The sequence below is a fragment of the Cyclopterus lumpus genome, chromosome 12 (genome assembly GCF_009769545.1).
Source record: "Cyclopterus lumpus isolate fCycLum1 chromosome 12, fCycLum1.pri, whole genome shotgun sequence".
Taxonomy (NCBI): Eukaryota; Metazoa; Chordata; class Actinopteri; order Perciformes; family Cyclopteridae; genus Cyclopterus; species Cyclopterus lumpus.
The window spans coordinates 17182699-17196610 of NC_046977.1; the positions used below are offsets into that span (position 1 = coordinate 17182699).

A 13912-nucleotide genomic window follows, 5' to 3' on the forward strand; every position below is an offset into this window, starting at 1 on the left:
GCCTCCTCATTAATTCGACGCTCCACAATCTATCATAATTACTGCCAAATAAGTTGTTGTTATCGCTTTAATTTAAATTAGTGGCTGCTCCGTGCATGTCTGTGCGCATAGCCAAGTAAAAGAAAAAACACACCAGTTACTAGTTCAAGGTGTGTGTTTTAAAGAGTCCCAGATGTAAATAAGCTACATTTAAACTATACTTCTAAATCTACATTTTGTAAAAGGCATTTGATTTAAGAATGACACAACTCTCTCAGTGTACAAGCCAGAACTTGTGATACCACCCAGAAGCATTGTGGTCTCACAGGGCGTAATTATGGACGCTTGGTCAGCGCCCCTCGGCGTCTCGATACCGTCGCACAAGACGCCCTTAAGCATCCGTACGAGACGCACCGGGCTTTCAGCTATCTCACCATTTACAGCCCCTGAGGAACGGGGCGTCCTCTCATTATTTTAACTGAATACAATACAACTGAAGCACAATAAGTGATGTCCTTATTTGAAGCCTAACCATGTTGTTTTTGTTACGTAACATTTCACAGCCCTGGCTTTCCACAACCACGCCTAGCAATGTCAACCACGAGCAAAACCTTTAGGGCGCTAAGGTTTCTGCCCATAGACTGTGGATAAGAAGTGGATGTTGTCGTCATGACGACCCACTCGTTTGTGGACAGCCGCTTATAAGCTTTGAAGTTCGGCCATTTGACCGTCGCCATGTTGGCTTTTTGCACGCAGGCGGCCACAGTTGGAATGCGTAGGAGCGACAATGTGACAGTAAGCTTGAAACATACTCTGATTTATGCTTTATTGTCTATTTGACTCTAAATTGACCATACTTTACTCAGTAAACATCATGCTGTATTGAAGAAGAGTTGAAACTAGAGATTGAGGCCATAAACTCATGTTTACGGAGGGAATAAATCAAGAGATTTCTCAAAGACAATTGGACTTCCATTTGCAAGCAGAGGAGTCGCCTCCTGTTGGCCAGTAGAGATAATGCAAGTTTTAAGACACTTCCTCATCGACTTCACTCGGCAGAACCGGAGGTTGCCGCCTGCAACATGCCGAGTGGGGTACACATTGCCAAAAGACTGTCAAGGAAAGATAAAGTTGCCTTTTCTACCTTTTATTAATGACTGACATAAACTCGCTCCATATTTAAGGACCTTAGCGGACACATGCAGACTCATTATGAATACATTTGAGTCCTTCACTGATCAGCATACAGTAGCTTCTCTATCGTTCTAATCAGAAGCTTGTCAATAATCTTACATGGATAATACCCCTTGCACCACCGCATTGCATCAGCAATCGTTGGTTCAATGAAGTCCATGAGCGCCATGCTTTCCTTTTTAATTTGAGGAGCATAAATACAGTATATGTGTTGTATAACAGAACAGTCAGAGGCATCCGTGCAATGCATCTCCCCTAACCTCCACAGCTCCCTTCCTTTTGCTTTTCCATCTCCCTCTCCAATCAAATGAGCGACCAGCCGCTCAATCACTGCCGTGTGCCAGAGGCCGACGAGTGGGTGGGTGGGTGGGGAGCGCCTCGCCAAGCAATGATTAAAACAAACACACCATTTCACACATTTAATTTCCGAAACGGAACGTGTTGATTCGAGGAGCCCAAATCTGCCGTGAACTCCCGACTGTTCCTGATCCTCCTCTCAACTTTTAAAACGGTCAACGCGAGGGCCGAAAGAGAGCCAAGAAAAAGAGAGAGATTAATTGTGAGATGGCTTGTTTGTTTGCATCGATGAATATCTATCTTTGTAAAAAAAAAAAAAATGTCCATCTGCGTCCGAATGCTGTCGAGGCGGTGGTGTCAGGATGGGAAGAGGGTCTACGTATCAGCTCTGGCTGCTGCCCAGCTCCCTTTGACATGTCTTATTAGTCAGGTCTTTAAAAGCCCCCGGCATTGCCTTCCGAGGCACACGCCTGCCCAATATCCCTGATTAAAGTGCGACTGCCGCTCCCGCTGTCGAGCCAAGTTGGCCACACAGCGTTTGTGTTGGGTCACGCTCATTACTCAGAGCACACTGCCTATGCAGCCGCATAATGCGGCCAGCCGAGAGATTTGGGGACTTTGAATCCAAATGGTTCTCCTTTGACACAACCGTCATTCTGCCTTCTTAATATGCACTTGGGCACCAGGGAATGGGTGAAGGAGATTTAATGGAAGTGATGACAACTAAAAAATGAAATAATTGCTTCGTCATGTGCTATTTCTAAAATCTAGAGCGATGATTTATTTTTGCAGGCAGATAAAGGATGTAACAGGTTTTTGTTCCCCCTAAGTAGCGCCTACAGGTAATAACACCAAGGGCTGCCTGTATGTAGCCTGAGAGGTAAACCCGGGGCAACTATGGCCGATAATCACTCGCTTCTGCTCATTGAACTGATTGCTGAGAGAATCTGAAAGTATGATGACCAATGTGTCACCGCTTGTTCCTACTTCCAGCTTTGAAATGTGAGAATGTACTTCTGTCTTTTTTTTGCAGTTTTATTTAATTACAGACGGAATATCTTTTCGTTTTGAACTGGTGGCCAAACAAAACTAGCTATTTTTGTAATTTGTTTTAAAGGGTTTTATCGAGTAAACTAATAGAGGGGAAATAATTAACAGTAATAGTAGTCATTAGTTGCAGTCATTGTCTGTAATGACAGAAGTGATCCAACATGAGACCTTTAAGGAAAAAACAGAAAAGTAAACAGTACTGTACACTGCAAGCTCTCCCATTGTTGCATACATTATCAGTTCCATTAGTTGCGGTAATTGTGTGTTGTGCTGCATGCGTGTGTGTGTGCTACATGGGTGTGTGTGTGTGTGTGTGTGTGTGTGTGTGTGTGCGTGTGTTTATGTGTGAATGCAAACCGGGCTGAGGAACGTGTCGAGTATTGAGTAACATTTCACGGCCCATTTGCTGTGGTCGGCGGAAGCTCCTCTACTGTACATACCGTTGAGTGGGAGGAGGCTGTGATGAGCCGATGCTGGGCACCCGTTGGTGCGTGAAGGGGGATGTGGGGCCCTCCATCCTTGCTCTCTCCTTCTCCGTCTTTCCCCAGTTTTCTCTCTCTCTCTTTTTCTCACTTTCCCTTCATTTAAAACCATCTCCCTGTGTGGAGTTCTGCATGGAGTGTGTCCATCTTTCTGTGTTTGTAAATGTGTGTGTGTGTCTTGTGCCAGGGACCTGTAATCAAGAGTCACGGCACATAAAGGGACCTCCAGTCATTAAGGAATTAGTGGGAGGCTAACGGCTTGTTTAGAGAATCAATTAGTTTAAAATGTGGACATGTGGGCTCATTTTCACACACAGCTCGGCGAGGGGAATGTCAAGGTTGTACATTCTGCCTCTGAAGTTAACTGACCTTTTATGGCTCCTGGGAGTCCTGGGAGGCCTCTTCAATCCAGTGGAAGTTTGTCTTGGAGACACAAAGCAGCGGTTAGTGCGTCTTCAGCTTCCGCCATGTGGTCTATTTCTGGGTGAAATGGAGGTGTTGGTGGGACCGGGTATGATTTCAGGAAAGATTTGATCGGATCGCTGAGGGGACGCTTGATTCGATGGCGTGAAAGTGGGCGTTAATTAGTGAACACAGAGTCTCCGATGGAACGCGCAGGGGGTTCAGTCGTTGAGGAGGAGGAGCGAATCGGTTGCACCCCGCGACACGCGAGAGGAGACGTGCAGCTGGGAAGTCTGCCTCCTGTGACGCGATGTCTGAAAACAAGCCGGCGGTGTTGATGCTTCACACCCTCACAGACGCGTCCACGCGCCGCGCTGAAAATCTGACTGGTGGGCTCCGCGCCATTGATGGCCCGCCTGGCAACATCTGTGCCGACTGTCCCCGCATGCGAGAGAGCGCCGCACGTTTGGAAAAACCACGACATGCATGGCGGCCTCATGCGAGCACACACAGGGTGTGCAGGTTTGCTTGTGGGTTTATGATTTCAGAAAGCATAATGGACCATTTGATGAGCAAGAGACATCTGTATGTACATATTTACACACCTTGAATATATGCTATTAACATATGGCATATTGCAAGCTGTGGTGGTTTGGGATGCTTGATCACACTGTCAACTGTTTCACTGAACTGCAGTCTGCTGACACGGGCAATGAACAATGCTGCATTCCTAAATCTCTTCTGTCATGTGTTCAGTTTTGTACCCAACAGGACGACGTTGGAATTAACCACCACCGCATCCACCACTACTACTCCTACCACCACAAGCAGTACTACTACAAGTACTGCCACTCGTGCTACTACCACCGCGTCCACCATTACTACTCCTACCACCACAAGCAGTACTACTACAAGTACTGCCACTCGTGCTACTACCACCGCGTCCACCATTACTACTACTACTACTATCACCACCACTAATACTTCTACCACCACTAGCAGCACTACTACTTCTATCACCACCACTACTACTACTGCCACCACCACATTCATCTTCACTACTTATACTACTACCACCACCACTAACAGTACTACTACTGTCACCAATACACACACCACTACTATTGCTGCCACAACCACATCCATCACCTCTTACAGTACTACTACTGCCACCACCACATCCATCACCTCTTATAGTACTACTACTGCCACCACCACATCCATCACCTCTTACAGTACTGCTTCCACCACCACCACCAACAGTACTACTTCTACCACCACCACATCCATCACTTCTTTCAGTACTACTTCCACCACAACCACCAACAGTACTACTACTGCCACCACCACATCCATCACCTCTTATAGTACTACTACTGCCACCACCACATCCACCACCACTAACAGTACTACTACTGCCACAACCACATCCATCACCTCTTACAGTACTACTACTGCCACCACCACATCCATCACCTCTTACAGTACTACTTCCACCACAACCACCAACAGTACTACTACTGCCACCACCACATCCATCACCTCTTACAGTACTACTTCCACCACAACCACCAACAGTACTACTACTGCCACAACCACATCCGTGATCACCTCTTACAGTACTACTACTGCCACAACCACATCCATCACCTCTTACAGTACTACTACTGCCACCACCACATCCATCACCTCTTATAGTACTACTACTGCCACCACCACATCCATCACCTCTTACAGTACTACTTCCACCACAACCACCAACAGTACTACTACTGCCACAACCACATCCATCACCTCTTACAGTACTACTACTGCCACCACCACATCCATCAACTCTTACAGTACTACTTCCACCACAACCACCAACAGTACTACTACTGCCACCACCACATCCATCACTTCTTACAGTACTACTACTGCCACCACCACATCCATCACCTCTTACAGTACTACTTCCACCACAACCACCAACAGTACTACTACTGCCACCACCACATCCATCACCTCTTACAGTACTACTACTGCCATCACCACATCCATCACCTCTTACAGTACTGCTTCCACCACCACCACCAACAGTACTACTACTGCCACAACCACATCCATCACCTCTTACAGTACTACTACTGCCACCACCACATCCATCACCTCTTACAGTACTACTACTACCACCACCACATCCATCACTTCTTACAGTACTACTACTGCCACCACCACATCCATCACCTCTTACAGTACTACTACTGCCACAACCACATCCATCACCTCTTACAGTACTACTACTGCCACCACCACATCCATCACCTCTTATAGTACTACTACTGCCACCACCACATCCATCACCTCTTATAGTACTACTTCCACCACAACCACCAACAGTACTACTACTGCCACCACCACATCCATCACTTCTTACAGTACTACTACTGCCACCACCACTTCCATCACCTCTTATAGTACTACTACTGCCACCAACACATCCACCACTACTACTGCTGCTATTACTACTACCACCAGTACCTGTACTAATACTACCAGCACATCTGTGAAGCCGTGGCTCAGGTCGGCCCGTCTGTCCAGTGTGTGAATGGGAATTAGTTCATATCCTGATGGGCAGGTGATGCCGAGCATGGCCGCCTCTGGCATCAGTGTGTAAATGTGTGTGTGCTTTGGTGAATGTTGAAATGTTGAAAAACAACATGTGAAAAAAAACTCAAATGTGGGAATACAGTGTTATATCCAGAGGCAGAAAAAAGACGAAGAAAAAAAACTCAAAATGCTTTAAGAACTTGGATTTCCCAACTCGATTCACTGGTGTACAGTCATAAAACAATAATAATAATAACAGCCCAAGCAACCATTTAGTGGGAGTCTGTTGCACTTCCTCTTCACTGCGTCACGCTGCTGTGTGCCACAATACGGTGACTTGAGAGGATCAAAGTGTTTGGCTGGGAGAGCGGCAGGCTTTTGAACCGTAATGCTCCGAAAGCGGAGAGGAGGCATCGGCACGGTCTGCCTGCAGCACAGTCGGTGTCTCCTCAGCTGCTCATAAAAGCGTGAATGCAAAAGAGAAACACAACTTTGGAGGGCCGCTGGAGCGCTGTGAGGAAGAAAGAAGAAATAATATGAATTAATGGAATTTGAGTCTCCTTTTAAGAGACTCCCGTTGCAAATTAGAGGTGCTCGGAGGAAGTAACGTAGACATATCCACAGATGGAGGACTTTCTCTAATCAGGTTTTTACAGTCTCTGGTTAATCCGGCAAGTGTTTGTGCACAATTGCACACAGAGGTGTGACTAGACGGAGAGGAATATGACAACAAAAGATTCCGCGTATTAACAATTTTGGTTGAACAGCAGCTTAAAACTCAACCAGCAAACAAATATCACACAGCCTACATTTAAAAACACAAAATATAAGTCTCTCAGATGAAAGCCAGTTTAAGGGGAAAAAAAGATTCAAAAAGGTGACACTGATCTGGGAGGCTTAATCTCCTCGGGCAGGTTGCTTCAATGCTTTGGGGACAAAATGGCTCTAAGGTCACTCTAGTGTGTTCAGGCGTTGGGAGATAAAGAGGCAGCATGCCAGTCATTGTCAGCCGGAGCACAACCAGGTACATGTGGCAGAGATCCAAAGAAGAAAAATCATCCAGCGGTGCAGCATTTTGAGTTTGAGCTTTCCTTTCCTATCTGTCTTTCTGACAGGTGGAAGCTGCAGTAAACAACGCAGCATATAGGATGCACTTGCACCAAGGATCCCTCACACATGATGCACACCATCAGCTTGAGAATTGCTTTGTGGGTAAGCCATTGTTGTGCTATGGAGATGCGAGACCTCGGGCTGGAGCTAAGTTCAGCATTGCTTCCCTGCTCAGATTGTGTCCAAAGGTTACATTTCAACTTTGACCTTGTTTGCTGGTGACCTTTCGGTGCACACCCGCTACGACAGCTCGCACTGTACTGTACTTAAATGTGTCCAGTGATGGGAGAAAAACAATGGGAAAGATTTTGTGCAACCAAGCCCTTCTTGATCGCAAGCTTCTCGTGTATCGTCTTCTCAGAGGGAAGATGACTGCTGGGGCCTTCCTCTGTCTTAAAGGGCCGGTGTGTAGCATTTAGGTTGATCTACTTGCAGAAATAGAACATTAATAAGTATGTTTTGCTTTAATGATTTAATTACCTGAAAATAATCATTGTTTTTTCGCCACTTTATATCTACGGCTATGTTGCATCGCAATGTTTCTACAGTAGCCCAGAGTGGACAAACTAAACACTGGCTCTTATTCAGGCCTTTTTTTTTTTTTTTTTTTTTTTCGCCGGCCACTGTAGTTCTCATATATGCTTGGCGGTCGTGAGATGCTCCGATTGGTTACAATCTGCCACCAAATCCTACACACTGGCCCTTTAACACGTAAATGTGTGTGTGTTTTCCTGCTCTCCTTTTGCATAGTGACATGAAACATACCCGTTTCCACTGCACTATACTCTGTGCTCCACCTTGCACAGCTCTTCCCCGTGACCAACACAGACAGGGGACTTTAAGTAATGTCGGATAAGGACACCATATGAAGCAATCATTCCCTAAAGACTTCAACCCAGTTGAAGATGAACCAATTTGTCAAGCATCAGTAAATGCTATGTCAGACTGGCATTTCCACACAGCGGCAACATAGATGGGCGACCATTCAGAGCCGAATATGTAAATGATGTGCTCCGTGCGAAACAAGCCTGAAAGCGAGAGATTTAGTGAGGGAGCCGGCCTACATCAGTGGGTACTTTATGTTCAAATGGAGGAAGCGTCTAGACCTCACGAGCGTCTCAGGTTGCACTCACAGCACAATAGAAGAATATGAAAGTGTCCAAACAAAGGCACGCCCGGGTGCTGGATGTTGAAATGTTTGATTCAGTTCTGAGGGATGCTGGAAACAAAATGACATGCAGAAACCACCCACGGAATGCAATTTAGCCCGAATGTACACAGCCAACATGTTTTCCAGTTATCTTTTGGAGGCACAGAGCAGAAACACAATGATGGATAGATGGAATATTACAATGTAGATGCAGCTTCTTTTGTCTTCTTCATATAGTTGGCACTTAACATGTATCTGGCAGGAAGAGAATGTCATTGGTGGATAAAGGGTCAGAAGAGCCTAGATTACTATATCACTGAATAGTAATAGATGGATCACACAATGATAGAAGGATTGGCCCTGGGATGTCTTTGTGAAAGAAAGAAAAAAGTAAGATAAGCCCTCATCCATTCCCACTCAGACCACATATGGTTTTTTTCTTTGAGAACATTTGGTAAAACTAATGGAATTATCTATGCTGTGTATTTGTTAGTCCGTTCACATATTTGGCAGACTATCCAGTGTGAGGGATTAATAATTTCCTAATGCTGAGCGGCACAAAGAGGCAAAGATGGCATTCCTACTGAGCTAGCTAGCTGTTCCTCGCGACTGCACGGATGGCCGGTGAATATCAATAGCACCTTTTGTTCACGGAAACCGCCATTAATGAGCGTTTTGCGTCACTGACTTGGTCCGACAAGCCAAGTCAGGTTGTCTGATATCGATGCGCCGCTCAGCGTTGCATGTTCTTCCTTTTGTAGCTGCACTGAATGTTGAAACGTTGAAATGTCAAACTGGTAAAAAACAAACTCTCGCGGTACCTTTCGCGGTTTCTCAACCACCCCGTTGCGTTCTGCACCTTCTCCCCTTCCCCAGGCGTCCACGTACAAATACGCAACACACTCTCAAACCACGCTCTGGACGTTGGGCCAGATTAATGCCCCGACAATGTGATGGAAGCCACTGAAATGGTCAGGACTTAATATCGGTTAATTAATCAGTAGGACCTGTGAGTAGCGCTGAGGTGGTGGTGGTGTCAGGGCTTAAACTGAAAGGGGAATGAGGGGAGTAATCCACTGAGTGCCTGTAATGTAATGAGTCAGTCGCACTTAATGGGAGTCCATTTGAGGGGGAACGAGGTATGAAAAGAAGGAAGGCGCTGGCTCCGGAGGTGCGTGGATGGAGCTGAAAGAAAAGGATGGGCTGGCGGACTGATGGGTGGAACTTAAACTCTGGTTTCGTACATTATCTCGAGACGAGGCGAGCATGCTCTCAGCAGCTGTTTTAAAGTAGAATACACCACTACAACTTTGCTGAATGGTAATGCAACACCGCATCATTAAAGCATATTGCCGTTAATGCTCGAGGCAACAACACCGTTTTTTTGTTGTTTAATCTAAAACAGAACTGGTGTTAATGCGTTCGGAGTGGCTTTGTCTCAACCCCGTGGTTCAGGGTAATTCCTGAACCGCCGAGCTGCGTTAGCCCAGACTTTGAAATCTGTTCACGCAACACACACACACACACACAAACGCACACTATTCCCCTCTTTTTCCCATTGACTGTGTCAATAAAATGCATATATCTGCATTTCATTGACACAGTCGGCCCTCTTTTCACAATTCCTGGCATGAAAAGTTCCCTAAAATATTTTTAGATCAATGCATCTGGATTTACTCTTCTTCAATGAAAACTGTTCAAAACAAGGCGTGTCTATTAACCAGGTAAACCAGATCATTGTTTCTGGTGGGATCTGTTGAATGTCACTTTTCAATGCTTTAGAGAACTAATGCAATTCAGTGACAGCCCTAAACCGGATATAAGAAGTGGACGTGGTCCCTGTCACATCACCCATTGGTTTATGGAATATGCTTTTAAGCCTTTTGTTTTGCTATCTTGGTTTTGGCGAGCCAGAAATGATAATTATCTTGTGGCGACGTGTCAATCACAAGGATGCCTCGCCCGAAAAATCATACCCTGCTTTATTGTCTGTTTGACTCTAAATGGACCATCATTTAATCAATGAACATCATGCTGTATTGAAGAAGACTTGAAACTAGAGATTGAGATCATGAACTCATGTTTATAATGTTTACTGAGGGAATAAATCAAGAGAGAAGTAGAGTCATTTTCTCATACTGGAGGAGAGGCCCCCTGCTGGCCATTAGAAAGAATGCAAGTTCTTTTCAGAGCCAGATAATCTTGGCGCTTCAAAGCCAAGTATCTGCATGGCGAGAAAGCAACATGGAGAAGTAGAACAAAATATGTCTTTTTTTAAATAAGGTGACCTGATTTTAAGTAAATCATCACTGGTTAAGGTTTAAAAGGAAACCTCAAAGATGTGCAAGGGAGACGGTACAGTCGTGACACTTGCTCTGCCTCCAACGCCTCCTCGAGTGTCAGGGGTTGTATTATTCATGTCTTCCTTTGTCGCTGTCATATCTGCAGCTCCCGATGTTGTCGTGCGTTTCTTGTCGCCTGCGTTCACAGACCTGATGATCTGTCGCTCTGCCAGGCTGTGGCGTTTAATCCAGGTCAGCTGCCATCTTTGCCTGCTGTTATCACACAGCCTGTTAGAAATCTCTTAATTGGCCTCCTTTCTTTTTTTTTTCTTTTTTTTTTTAAAGCGAATAAGTTTGAGATTTAGTTGAGCAGACAGAGTGTCACCAGAGTCTCATCTGTTTTGTTTGGCACGGTATTAGGGTTTTGGAGAGGAGAGCACGCGACCAGACACGTAGCCAGATGTGACGAGTGCTCCTGGCAGAGACACGAGTGACATGGCCAGAGAGAGAGAGAGAGAGAGAGAGAGAGAGCTGTGGGTTTATTCGCTCCGATCCTTGTACAAAGGGTTGAACTCCAATGAGGTGTCATTCGTACGTACGTCTTAACATGCAAATGCACGCCTTCCCATTCAGTCAGCGTGCAGTGCAGGACGTGTAGGAGTGACATGCATCTAAAGATGCTTCGCAGCTCACATTTTCGGAGGGACTTTGCAGCAAATGGTTTTTTCGGGAAGCTGCAGGCTCAGGTGGTCACCATGCGTGGATGATTACAGAGGGCCGGCAGTTAACTGCCAAACTAACTGTGCTGTAGGTTCGGAGTCACACGGGCACAATGAAATGTTGTGTGACAAATTGACTGCATTGGAAAAGAAAAAAAAAAACTAAACATCATTTTGAAAGTGTGCAAAATGTATTTGAAAAGAAAAGAAAAGCTGCTGTGGCTGTTGTAGCAGTACAACCCGGGCTGGCTGTGTTTTTAATCGTAGTTTATTTGAGAAAGCTTGGTTCACCATGATCACATGAAAAATGGAACTACACTCAAACAAATGGTCCGAAAATAAATCTGAATTTCTTTTTGTGCAGGGGACGGACGGACTACTTTTAATATATTTTTGGAATGTGAAAGGACATTGTTTCTGGCGTAGCAATTCACTTTTTTTTTATAATTACTGTGATGAATATTATGTAAAAACAATCAAATAAAATGCAATCATCGGGATAAAAATCTGATTACGAAACTCCTCTATGTAACAAAAGTATTATACACTTTTTTTATATGGCTAATGTATTTTTTTTCTTCTCCCTTTCCCTTTTTGTCTCCTCGTCTCCTTCACTTCCTCCATCCCGCCCATGTGCCCATCCCATCCTCTCCGTCTGAAACAGGTCCCCCACCAGTTGGGCGCGCTGACCTTCTACCGCTACGAGCAGCCGATCGTGGACTACTGCCAGGCCCATCAACCCTTGCGGCTCAACATGGGCTACGAGGGACCCCCACAGGGCCTGGAGGGCCTGGAGGACCTGGGGCCGTGTGATCGGGGCACCATACAGACAGTGGCGCTCCCGGCCGTGCCCTCCGCTGCCAGCATTGGTGCCCCCGTGCCAGGGCCTCGCTCTCCTCCGCCGCCCCTCAGACCACCGGCTGACGGTCCCAGCGGCGGTCAGTTCCCCCCCGCCGAACGCACCGGCACGCTCAAATTCGGACGCTAGCCGGCCGAGTCCGGTTGCTGGAAGTGGGCCAAGGGCCCTCCGATTCGACGTGACTTTGTAACAAAGGGGCGGGCGAGCTGGTTATTCAGTGGGGCCTTGTTTTCCCAACATGAGTATGTGAACTAGAGGACAAAACACTTTTCTAATTCTGCCTGGAGGGATTTGGCATCTGAAACACGCAGTCTCACTAATATACAGTAGAGGGTGAGACATCCTTTGCGGATGATTTTGATTTATTTTTCCAAAAGCACCTCCATATAAAACTACTTCAATCATGGGAGGTACTACAGCATTAAGACAGAAAAAGAGCATTACCTTGTTTCCACATCCGGTCTTTGCCATATTTTGCCATATCCCATCATGGGGCACCTGTTCACAGCAGTCCACGTGCACTGAGTCAGGAGTGAAAGGGGCAGTGCAATAAACACGAGGTCTCCATCATGTGAGGGGCAGGAACGTAAAACATACAAAAAGAGATGGAGTTGGACATCTTGTGAAGGGGCTTCATACTGTGATTATTACTAAAATATCGAGTCAGTATTTGTCGAGACAATTTTATAGAATTTCTCGATCCTTTGTCTTACTTTCTTTTCTTTCTTCAGATGTGGGACTTCACGCTGAATTCCATTAATGTGCATGTCAAACCAAAGAGTTTACTTATATGTTTTTTTTTTTTTTTTTAATGCACATAAGCTACTTTAGCTGGGGGCATTCTTAAAATGCCAGTTGGTGTACTACAATGGCCTCCACCAACTCCTACTACATTAACATTTACCCCCCCCCCCCCCGTTCGTCTCAACAGATAAGCAGAGTATGATAAATACGAGAGAGCAAATTAAATTTATAAATATATATTTGTCATGATGACTATCTGGTCCTCCCAATGCCAATTTTGACTTGTGACGCTACAAAGCGGCGATTAACCACGCAAACCCCTTCAGGGGAGACGTTATGGCCGCGTTCCATGAATTCCTTCAACATGCAGCAGAAAGGCAGGTCTTTGTATATGATTACATCCCAGCTGAATGACTCACTGTGCTTTAAACAGTTCTTCATGGTGGGAGAAACAAGTACATTTGAATGAATTGTACATATATTCCTACAACAAAAACAAAACAAAAAAACGGTCCCCTTTACTGAAGGTCAAGTCACTGTCACTGCCCCTCACGAGCCAATGAGTCGGACTTTTATCACACTGGACAATTTGAAGAGCACCGTCCTGCTGGGTTGGCAAGGCTCTGACCATGTGCTCCCCCCCCCCCCCCCCACCACCACCACCACCACAGCAGAGATCAGCAGTGCCTAGTGGAGGCATGTTGAATCGGCACGTTGGCGTCTCTTTAACCTGCGTATAAACCCGTGGACCGTACTGGGAATATTGCTTGACGTCGTCATTTTTATTAGATTTTTTTTTCTTTTTCAACAAAAAAAAAAAAAAGCGTGCCTGCAGTGCTGGACTTTATTGCACTTGGTATCCCTTTGTCCACCGTGTCGAGCACTGCTACCCAGTGACTTGTGGAGCTAATGAGGACATGAGACGCGGCTGCAATGGACAAATGTCATCTCCGGGCTCCAATGCGAGCAGTGCACCGGGTCGTTTCTTACATGTGGCCGCGCCCCCCAGGGGAGTCGTGGAAGCTGCGCTCGGTCCTCCCCTGCGGCGCAGCCGG

The 13912-nt window shown here is 45.9% G+C and overlaps 1 protein-coding gene across 1 annotated transcript in view; it reads left to right on the plus strand.

Moving 5' to 3' along the window:
• Positions 1-13345, plus strand: part of LOC117740614 (leucine-rich repeat transmembrane neuronal protein 4) — a 100320-nt gene extending 86975 nt beyond the window's left edge. Inside the window, exon 3 of the mRNA XM_034547117.1 lies at positions 11919-13345. Coding sequence (XP_034403008.1) covers positions 11919-12242 — 324 coding nt within the window. The 3' untranslated portion in view covers positions 12243-13345. The remainder of the gene's footprint in view (positions 1-11918) is intronic.
• The last annotated feature ends 567 nt before the right edge of the window (positions 13346-13912 follow it).